The sequence below is a fragment of the Morone saxatilis genome, unplaced genomic scaffold (genome assembly GCF_004916995.1).
Source record: "Morone saxatilis isolate NCDOM2014 unplaced genomic scaffold, NCSU_SB_2.0 Contig15, whole genome shotgun sequence".
Classification (NCBI taxonomy): Eukaryota; Metazoa; Chordata; class Actinopteri; family Moronidae; genus Morone; species Morone saxatilis.
This window is the reverse complement of record NW_023339707.1, coordinates 9,151,068-9,161,593: the sequence shown is the minus strand read 5'-3', so window position 1 is coordinate 9,161,593 and position 10,526 is coordinate 9,151,068. Positions and strand designations below refer to the sequence as shown.

Here is a 10,526-nt window from a genome sequence, read left to right as displayed (position 1 = left end):
TCCAAGAGCCAACCAAAACATCACCCCTACATTAGTGTTTCTATACAAAATCAGTATTTTTGTTAAGTCTAGCCTGGCCCAGTCCTAGCTAGCAAACAGGTGCCTCTATTTTCAGAACACAGGGTTTACAGTCAATATTATAAATCTGTAACCAAAATGACTGTAAAGCTACTCCACAATCAGCCACAACAGTCAACAAGTTCAAACTCATTGTCAAAGAGTTTTCTAGGAAATGAAGAAAGTCACTGAGCAGAAGTAGATAAAACAGGTTAAGGTAATGTGAACAACAAATCATTACAAAGGAACTCCTGGAAAGCAACTGAACATCACAGACTGATGCCATCTATAAAGTGTAACACTGTCTGAGGGTGGATTTTCCCTTTTGTAATATGTCTTCACTAGCCGTCTAACAACTGATGTTGTGTCAGTACCAAAGGTCCACCCTGTGTGCACTGCAGTCCCTGAATAAAGCCACACCCTGCCAGTGTGATCACACTCAGTCCCTCTCCTGACCAGGTGCTGGTCTTTTGTACCCTTAGTCACCTGACAGGTTTCATTTTAGTGCTTAAACAGTGCTCCAGATTTGCAGCCATCCATGGCTAATGCTACTTTTTGAAAGTATTTTGTTGACTTTTAACTTAAATGACCTAAAGACACTGCCCTTCTAGTGTGCATGCTGTTATATCAGGAAGATTTAAGATCTAAGCCAAAACTGTTGCCTCACAGCTCAAACAGAGATTTTCAGGAAGTAGTGCTCTTGATTTAACTCAGCTAATGCCCTTTGGTCTTGTCTGAGCTACTTCATCTTTACAGGAAGTAGGCGGGTGGAAGGTGTGTCACCACCTGATAGCTCACCTAAGATCCTAACCACAAACAGCAGAGGTTAAAAAAAACCTTCATTTCTAAATAGTTTCACGGTCATACAGTAAAAACTAGTTTGAACATGGCTACGAATTAACCCCTGCTGATATGTCTTCCCATCTTGACCTGTTTTGGTGTCTGTTGCTATATGGTTCTGGATAATAATAAACTAATAAACCATAACCCTACAGTACACAGGGAATATGTGGAGTTTCAGTGGAGTCAGTGAAACATCAGATTTTGGTGCCACCTCAGTATAAAATCCTACATTCACCATTTTGCTCCAATATTGAACATGTAAGGAGAACTTTGTCATAGAGGAGATGCAGCAAACGCATGCAGATTTCTTCACTAACAGCCTCAATAGACCAGAATGCATTGAAGCCATCACATATGTTTTGTTTTGTGTCTGACATGTCTGTTGTACTTTATTAATTTTAATGAACTTCATTACTTCTTTGCTTTGTTCGTGTGTGCATAAAACACACAGTTGAATGCAGAAAGTACAGGGTATTCCTCTGACTATGAAAAGGAATTCTGGGAAATTTAGGACATGTTGTAAATATGAATTGCTTTCTCACATACACACTTATCTGGGTATGTGTGGTCATTTGACAGGCTATTTTTGAGATCATCACATCAGAGCATTCGTACCTGCACAGCCTGGGCATCCTAGTGCGTCACTTCAAGAATAATGACACTCTGAGGAAAACGATGACGGCCACAGAGCACCATCACCTCTTCTCCAACATCTCTGTCATCCACCAAGTCAGCAAACGGTGGGCACAACACTCTTATCAGCTTACTTGTTTGTTTGTTTGTGTGTGTGTGTGAAAGAGGGTGCTAGAAAACTACTTGTGGGGGAGGTTCACCACCTCGTAATAAAGGATCTGACGGTGTTATCAGTGTATAAAGCAGTGTAATGGACTGTTTGTCGGCGTACAGTATCGACTGTACTTCGCAGGCTTTAAACTAGTTGTGTTGTATTCCCACAGAGACATTGTTTCAAGTGGAAAATGGGTTGAAGGTAGAGTATTTGCCCTTAGGATGTCCTAAGTATCCTGTAGGCTCCATGGACATGTTGAAACACGCTAGCCAAACAGGTTCTGCTGCCTTTTTGCTCCGAGTGGTATTCCCGGGCTTTGAAATGATAATGTACTAGAGAACCGCCTGTCTTTCTGTGTATTGCTGATAACCATATTCTGAATGAGAATAAATCCAGTCTTAAGAGAGGGCATATCCTTCTATATTTGATATTCCTGAAAGTAGAAGCTGCTGCTTCACATATCTGACTTACAGTATCTGTGTGTGAATGGAGTCTTGTAGCTGATTCCTGGGTTGGGCTGTTTTTCTGGTGTCATTTTACTCCTATTTGTTAAAAAGGCACTTAGCAAGGGTGGGGCTGAAACTCATTTATGGTTTTGATAATGCAAATAATGGAAAGCCTTTACAAAGCTTTAGCAGAAGGGATCACATGGATCTTATAGTAGAAATAAACTTACATACATATAGTAGTTTAGTATATTGACAGCTTGGAATTATTAATAGTCTTTCAGGGTTGTTCTGAAGTTCACAGGAGGCCTTTGTTTTTGAAATTACAAGCTCAGAATAATTTATTCTAGTAGCACAGCAGTTACAAACACTGCTTAACATTACAACAAACATTACATAAGTTACAACAGGAACACCTCATGTAAAGAGGCTCTAATACAGCGTGTATACTAGACCAACTTGGTTTTGACAAAGTCGACAGAACCTTATTACGATTTGTTGTAACATGAAAACGCTGGTAAATTCATCTGTACATTGAAGGTGTTGTTATCACATACCAATATCCTGAATAATAAAACCTGGACATTGTGCTCAGGTAATGAGTGTGGGAGGAAAAACAGTTCTTTCACTTCTTTACCAACCTCCTCCTCTCTCTCCATTTTCAGGTTTTTTGAGGACCTTGAACGGCGTCACTATGACAACCCAGTGATCCGGGACATTAGCGATATTGTTCAGAACCACGCTGCCCACCACTTTGAGCCCTACATCGTCTACTGCTCCAACGAGACCTTCCAGCAGAGGACACTGCAGAAGCTGCTGTGAGTAGCAGCAGTGAACTGTAACAAGCTGTTGAGTTTCTGCAGTTAACACGACAGGATGAGCTGAACTTCCCTCTTTCTTTACATCTATTAGGACCAGCAACGTTGCGTTCAAAGAGACTCTCAGGCAAATTGAAGGGAGCAGTGAATGCGGAGGGTTGCCCATGATCTCTTTCCTCATCCTTCCCATGCAGCGAGTCACCAGACTGCCACTGCTGCTGGATGTCAGTTTGACCTTTACTTTCTTATATGAGCGACTCTCAACCTCTGGCTGACAAAATGTCTGTTAACCCTGCCATTCAAGGGTTTATTTGTAGTTTATTGGACAGACACGTAGCCACTGAAAATACTTAGATTTCCAAAGAAATTGATTCAAATCACTCTAAAATCACCCCAACTTACCCTGTGAGTTCATTGCCAGCAATGATTTATAAAGATTATTTGTTACCTGGTAGTGTTGATCTAATATGCATTCACCACATTATGTATCTATTATCTTTTTTAGTCTTTATGAAACAATTTTATTGTGATATGTATTTCTAAGAATTATTCGACCAAAATTTAAAGGCAAATACTTATTTATGTATCAAAGAGACACATTTTTTTGGTTGATATGAGCATGTTTTACAAAATGAATAGTAAATTAAAAGTAAACAAATTAATAAAAAAATGAAAATTAATGATTTAGGAATTCCATATTTAGCTTTGGCTTGTGCTGTGGTGTAGACAATAGTTTTGACTACAGAAGTAAATTAGTTAATAAATAGTCATATGTTTCTTTTCTCCTCACAGACAATCTGCCAGAAAACTCCAGACAAGACAGCAGAGTACTTTGCTGCTGTTTGGGCGCTGCACGCCATCAGCAAGGTAAAGAGAGAGTGTAGTCCATGAGTTTTTAAGGTCATGTTAATCATTCATTGTCATGTCATTGTTGTCATTATTACTTCAACAGTTGGTCACTAGTTGCAATGATGGAGCTAGGCGGATGGAGAGAACAGAGCAGATGTACACCATCCAGAAACAGATGGATTTTGGTAGAATCAAGGTAGGAGCTCACTAAAGACCTTCAAGGAGCAAAACAGTGAATATAAAGTTTACAGGGTTTGACTTGTAGGTAAAATTTTGGTGTATCGATGTAAGCGAGATCATAATGGAACGTACTGATGCAGATTCAGTACAGAAAAAAACATCTTGGCCCAGTTTGCTACCCTGGACTGATAACTCTTGTCCTCGCAGCCATTTCCTCTGGTGTCATCATCGCGGTGGCTGAAGAAGCGTGGAGAACTGGCCATCTGCACTGAAGAGCTCAGCATCTGGAGGGCTTTCAGCCACAGGAGCAACTACCTGTTTCTCTTCAATGACGTATTGATCGTCACCAAGAAGAAGAGGTCAGTGGGACTAAAATACACAGTTTGTTTTGAACAAATTTAAAATTATATTTTGTGGAAAAAGGTATTTACAAAACATAAGCTGACAGACGTAACTGTGATTTAATTCATGAAAATATAAATACCCTCCATTAGTATTGAAGTCATTAAGATTAAATCTAATGGGATCACTTAAGATGCATTCGACCTTCTGTAATATCCTAGTTTTTGAAGCATTTCATAAACTTTATGGGCTGATGACTCTTGTTGACACTGAGTAGGACCAGCTGCTGGCAGGCAGGAAGCCTGAAAAACAGAGAGAAAAGAGGAGAGGAAGGGGACAGAGAAAGGAGAGTAGTATGGATGTGGTGTGTGCATACTTGAGATTCTTCAATCTTGCATTCAACATGTCAGCTCGACAGGCTGCAGCTTTCTGTTTTGAGTTAGGGAGAAACTAAACAATGTCAGCTCAGAGAAAGGAGTTGCCCACAACACTGGATTCATTTTCAGGGTTATAAAGTCCACACAGTCACCCAGTCTTTACGTGCTAATATCTACGAAATGCTATTAGCAGATAGTCGAGGAATGTTAATAGTGGACACACATAAAGTCAACCTGGGTTTAGTTACGCTATAATGTGCAAAAATTGCCATTTCAGTATCACCTCCACTGGTGGACACAAATTGTTAGATTAAAAAATATCCTACTAATGGAATTGTTTTTGTTTGTCCAGTGAGGAGAGCTTTGTGGTGATGGACTACGCCACTCTGGAGAACGTGGAGGTGGAGGTCGGAGAGGATGCCGAGGGACGGACATCTCCGCCTGCCAAGAACAGCTCCAGCCACTATCTTTCCTTCAAACTGCTGATGAGCAAGAACAGTGAGGGGAGAGTGGAGCAGATCTCCCTGGTGGCCGAGTCCAGGTACTGCAGCTCTCAAATCCCATCAGCCATGAACTGTACATACCATAACAGTTATCATCCCTCAAGTGGACATTTCTATTTAAAGGAAAACACAATTTAGATAATACAAGGTAGCATTAGGTACATCTGAAGAGAAGGGCACACTTTAGTGATAATCTGATGTCTTTCTTCCACATACTAGTTTGTACATAAATGCAAATACAGTGTTGATTGAACATAGAGGAGGTTGTCACGCTAGTCAGCTCACTGTAGCTGATTTCTGTTTGTACTATTCCTCTCTGCGGTATTAAAACTGATTTACTGAGCAAATAATGCAAAACTAAAAACACATTTCATACTTTTCACCAAAAAAAAGCATACTGCCAGTAGAAAGCTTTTAATGTGTTTTTCTTATTTTATTGAACACAAAAGTTTAAACATGTATCTGTCAGAGTTCTTCTAGTTTTACATTTTTAAGTATAGTTTAATTTTTTGTTTTCAGTTCAGTTTAGTTCCAGTTAGTTTCCAGAGTAGGTTTGCTTGTTTCAGTTGAGTTTTTATTGTTTGAAAATGTTTAATTTTATTAGCTTTTGTCGGGGGAAACATTTAAGACGTTCAGAATAGGTGTCATCCCAGTCTCAATAATATATGCACCAGTGCCTCCTCATGCTAGTTGTGTTGACAAATTTGACTAAACTGACAAATACTAAAACTAAGGCATTTCCTGCATGCTTTTGTTTTATTTTAGTTCGTTTTTAAGTACACAATAGTGTTTGAGTTAGTAATTAAATGGATCAAAAAATCTTGCATTTTTAAGATCTCCTACTTTCCTACTCGAGACCCAATCTGATGTTTTGTGTCTGGCTCCCTCTACTGACAGAAGTCTTAATACCAACCTAAAATGCTCCCTTGAATTCAGTCAGTTTACAAGAAAACAGACTTTTTGTGTTATCACATGTACATTAGACTGCATCGGGTTTGGAGTCATATTTAACTGTGCTGTTTCGTCTCTGTTGCCAAGGGTGGACCGGGCGCGATGGATAGTTGCTCTTACAGAACACAAGCAGGCAGAAGTCTCCACTCCGACAGCTGGTAAGTCAGCATGCTTTATTTACAAAGGGAGTCGTTCTTTAAAATGCACTTTGAGTTAACTCTGAGACCAGACCAGACATGTAATCTTTAAAAGTGGCAACTAATGACAAACATATTCTGTTACTGTTAATGTGTAAATTATTCATTTGTCATGGAAGGCAGAAAACAGATGGCTCGCAGTAATTTTCCATTTAGAATAATAATAATAAAATTCATAGGTTCTCTTCTTTTCCAGACTTTTTAACTATTTTCAAACATTTTCTTGATCTGTGTGAACACTGACTTTAGTTGTGTTACTATGACTTTAATGCATATGACGAACATGGTTTGTACTTAACTCACATTTGACTTCTGGTACAACACCGCTCTCCCTGCATGTATACTGTATATGAAACAGATGCCCAAGTGATCCTACAGTATGTGCCCACTGTGCTTTGGACATGCACAGTACACATTTAAAACCAAGACAGATGTGGAGCAGTTGTTCAGATTCCTGTGAATTAGGCCATAGTGTCCTATAGGCCAATAAGATCAAAACACAAACTGTATTTTTGGATATTAAATTAATCTTATTTCAATTAAAGCATTCATTTTGTGCATACAAATACATCTTTTTATACTCTGTTAATGGTATATTTAAAAAAAGAAACAGGCAGCACTCACAGCGTCTCTGTGAAATGGCTATTGTTTTAAGAGTGAGTGTATCTCTGTTTGATATCTGATACTGTTATCAAAAGGTGTGCCTTTCCAGAGCAAATGCCAAGTACCAAGAAGTAATGTGATGCATCAGTATTCAGCAGTGTGGTACGGGACGTGTACAGAGCAGCGTTCTTTATTCTTAACAGCGGGCCAACATAATGAACCACGTACACAGTGCTACAAAACAGATACATGAAATACAGGAAAGTATGCTGTACCAAACATAAACGATTTGGTTTTATGTTTATTATGGGAATGTATTTCAGGTCTGCCACAGTATGAGGCCACCAAAGCCTACATGCCAAAGGAGCTAGATGAGTTGGGGCTGCAACAAGCTGAGCTCGTCATCGTCCTGCAGAAAGAAGAAGGTGAATGTTACCCGTAACACAGCGTCAAATTCAGCCCGTCATGCTCAATCAGTGTGCCGTCTGTTACAGTTCATATGAAAGCAGGCTACAGAGTGCTTACGGTGAACCTAAACTGTCCTTCCTGTCTTTCCAGCCTGGTGCTATGGGATGAGAATGCGAGATGGAGAGAGAGGCTGGTTTCCTGCCAGCTGTGCCACAGAGATCACCAACCCCACTGCCATTGAGAACAATGTGCAACGAATGAAGCGCCTGCGCAAAGAGACCAATGTCTGAGTGATTCTCAATGTACTTTAGAGTGGACAAAATAACAGAAACACCTTCTGGTACTCACAATGTTCAGTTTTTGTTAAGACTGCGTTGCTGGTGACTCATACTGAACAAAGGATAACTATTAATTACTGTAACTGTGGCTGAGAAGTCCTTTACCAACAGACTGAAGGACACTTACCAGGAAAAAATGGCCAATAATGCTGTCTTGGTGTCGCAGTGGTCTAAGAGGAATTCAGTGAATCCAGCCAGTGTTCATGTTGCTCTCTATCACTGCCCAAACCAAGTCTTTTAAAACATGGCCATCAGGCTGAATAAACAAACATATATTTGTTGCAGAGCCACTGTTTATAAAGGTGTTGTCTACCTTCTACATGTGCAGCCAATAAATAGTCAGACATTGTACTCTACTTATACAGCATTACCCCTGCTGCTTCTTTGTTGGTGTGAATGCAAATTTAAACTTACTAGCAAGTAAGAAATTACAATTAATGAACCTCAGATGCAGCCTAGGACTTAATTTAAACTCTAGGAGCTTCAAAATGTAATTATATTGTCTACATACACTATAGTATGAGAAGTTGCATGCGAAAACATTTAAGTTTATTAGCTACTTTGCTTTAACCCTAACCTCAAGAAGAGGAACTTGATTTAGTGCTAAATGTTGGTTACATTTCTTGTTGGATCAAATTGTGTTGGTGTCAGTTAAATAATGCTGTGTAGGCTTTCTTTGTTATGCTGGTGTAAAACAAAAGGACAACTGAATTATCAAAGTTTTGGTAAAAGGCAGCTTTACATCCTGTGCCATTGTTCAATGTGGTTGATTAAATAACACTGCATCATACAAGGTTATATTTGTCTAATATGTTATCTGAAATGAAATAACACTCCAACACAATTGTACATTATGTAAGAAAGAAGAAAATCAATGTTTTTTTTTTTGTCATTTTTTTAAAACCCATATACTTGAAAAATAAAATAAAGCAGACAAGACAATTCTCCTGGTTTCTGGTATTTTATTTTTTGAGCTTGCATTTTGTTAAAATGTTTGAATACATAAAAAGTTATTTAAAAATGTCAAACTGACCAGATATCAAATTCCATTTTTTCTTTAAAAACCATTTGGTGTAAAAACTTAGGACAGATTTAGAAAAACATTTGCTGTTTCCCCAAAACTTTTTGTAGCTGTCACATAAAAATAATGGAAAAAAAACAGGTCTGCATAGATTCTGCAGGCAATCGGTGGTAATCTGGTCAAATGCATGGTGCAAGCTTGTGACGATCGTCAAGTCAAATCTTTATTGCTCAGATCTTGTTTGATGTTTCTTCTTGTTGTTGACAAAAAAAACTGTAAAAGAAGAAAAAAAGCAAATTATTTATCTGCATGCTGCTTTTTCAATCACTGGGTTTAGTCATGTGGCATGCTGCACCATGAGTTGCCTGAAAATGTGCATCATCACCAGATAGCAATAATCCAAAGCTGCTGCTCATATGGAGGAGACAATAGGAGGGCTCTATGGTGCCAGACAGTTTGCTTTATCAAATCCACTGCATTACCTCATGCTTTGAATCATCCACTACACAGCTGAACAAGTGCAGACGACAAGCTAGCTGACCCTAGTTAAAAAATAATCTAAGCAGCTGTTAAACTTTGTAAGTTTGCTGCTATGTACTGTTGTCATCCTTAACTGGTGGCTCTGTCTGAAACCACTAATTTGTGCAACTCAAGTTAATGAGAAGAGACTCAGTTCAGCCATCATAAGCCTGTAGACTCACCCGGACGATGGTAAAAGATGGTAGGTGCCGGTGGGCAGGTTCTTTCCTACTCAGCCCCACCCTGCTGGGCCTCGGGAGCGGACGTTTTCTCTGCAGATGGGTCACCTCCTGTCTTGGGCTCCTTGGTTTCCTGGCCGGGTTTGCCACCAGTCTGTGGGCGTCTGCGGCGGTAATTAAAGTTGCGGCGGGAACGCCGCTGGCGTGGCTGTTGGTTCTGACCTCCTTCGCCACCCTGATTCTCTTTGTCCTCCTCACCGTCCCGCACCGGTCTGGGACGGGGTGGACCCCTGGAGTGAGCAAGCAAAAAGCAAGGAGAATATAAGCAAACACAAAGCACACAACCAATAAGAAGTGGCAACATCATGCAAAAACACACATCAGCCACTGTTAGTCATTTTTTAACATATGTCAAATTTGGATGCACAGCAGCAATTTGAGGTTAGGCTGCAATAAAGGGAGAGTTTCTCAGGCCAAAACACATGGCTCTAATTTTTTTCAAGTTAATTTTAAACAGGCAAACTTCAGTTGGTGGCTATGATCCAGACAACTCCGTGCTTTACTCTCCCATTGTTGCAGCCCTGCGTCAATGAAGCCAACATGCAAACCTTGGTCTGAACCTTGGTCGGAAGCCTCTGTAGTAGTTCTGCCTCGCTGGTCTGTTGCCCTGGTCTGGACCTCCCTGGCTCTCGTCACCCTCACCTCCCTGAAGGCAAACAGATCAAACAACTGACACGTAGCTTTTTCCAGAGCCAACACAGGCAAACAAACTTTAGAACATTTGTTATAAAGTGCACAGTCCTCAGTTGTAATGCAACTGGCCAGATTGCCACTCAAAAGGACCAGTGTGTAGCATTAATGTATTGGCATGAATTGAACGAGAGTCAATTATGTTTACATTAGTGAAAAATTTACCTGAAAATTAGAATCGTTGTTTTTGTTACCTGAGAACGAGCCGTCTACGTCTACAGGAGGAGTGGGTCCTCTTCCACAGAGCCCACTATGTCGCACCTCAATGTTTCAGTTTTGTTACAGTAACACAGAATGGACACAAACAAACACCGGTGATAGATGGGGCCTTTTGCGTAGTTTCTTCTACACATTTGGA

General features: G+C 39.9%; 2 protein-coding genes across 3 annotated transcripts in view; one reads left to right on the top strand and one right to left on the bottom strand.

Annotated features, from left to right (window-relative positions):
* Positions 1-8,635, top strand: part of arhgef16 (Rho guanine nucleotide exchange factor (GEF) 16) — a 12,164-nt gene extending 3,529 nt beyond the window's left edge. The window contains exons 6-15 of the mRNA XM_035657544.1: positions 1,480-1,640; positions 2,799-2,951; positions 3,046-3,175; positions 3,744-3,818; positions 3,904-3,996; positions 4,188-4,339; positions 5,052-5,240; positions 6,241-6,311; positions 7,277-7,378; positions 7,512-8,635. Coding sequence (XP_035513437.1) covers positions 1,480-1,640; positions 2,799-2,951; positions 3,046-3,175; positions 3,744-3,818; positions 3,904-3,996; positions 4,188-4,339; positions 5,052-5,240; positions 6,241-6,311; positions 7,277-7,378; positions 7,512-7,651 — 1,266 coding nt within the window. The 3' untranslated portion in view covers positions 7,652-8,635. The remainder of the gene's footprint in view (positions 1-1,479; positions 1,641-2,798; positions 2,952-3,045; positions 3,176-3,743; positions 3,819-3,903; positions 3,997-4,187; positions 4,340-5,051; positions 5,241-6,240; positions 6,312-7,276; positions 7,379-7,511) is intronic.
* A 9-nt stretch (positions 8,636-8,644) lies between these two features.
* Positions 8,645-10,526, bottom strand: part of ybx1 (Y box binding protein 1) — a 5,477-nt gene continuing 3,595 nt past the window's right edge. The window contains exons 6-8 of one of the 2 annotated variants that reach the window (XM_035657553.1): positions 10,027-10,124; positions 9,422-9,708; positions 8,645-8,992 (exon numbers count right to left, since the gene is read on the bottom strand). In XM_035657553.1, coding sequence (XP_035513446.1) covers positions 9,468-9,708; positions 10,027-10,124 — 339 coding nt within the window. In that variant the 3' untranslated portion in view covers positions 8,645-8,992; positions 9,422-9,467. The remainder of the gene's footprint in view (positions 8,993-9,421; positions 9,709-10,026; positions 10,125-10,526) is intronic. The other variant, XM_035657554.1, reaches the window with a different exon arrangement.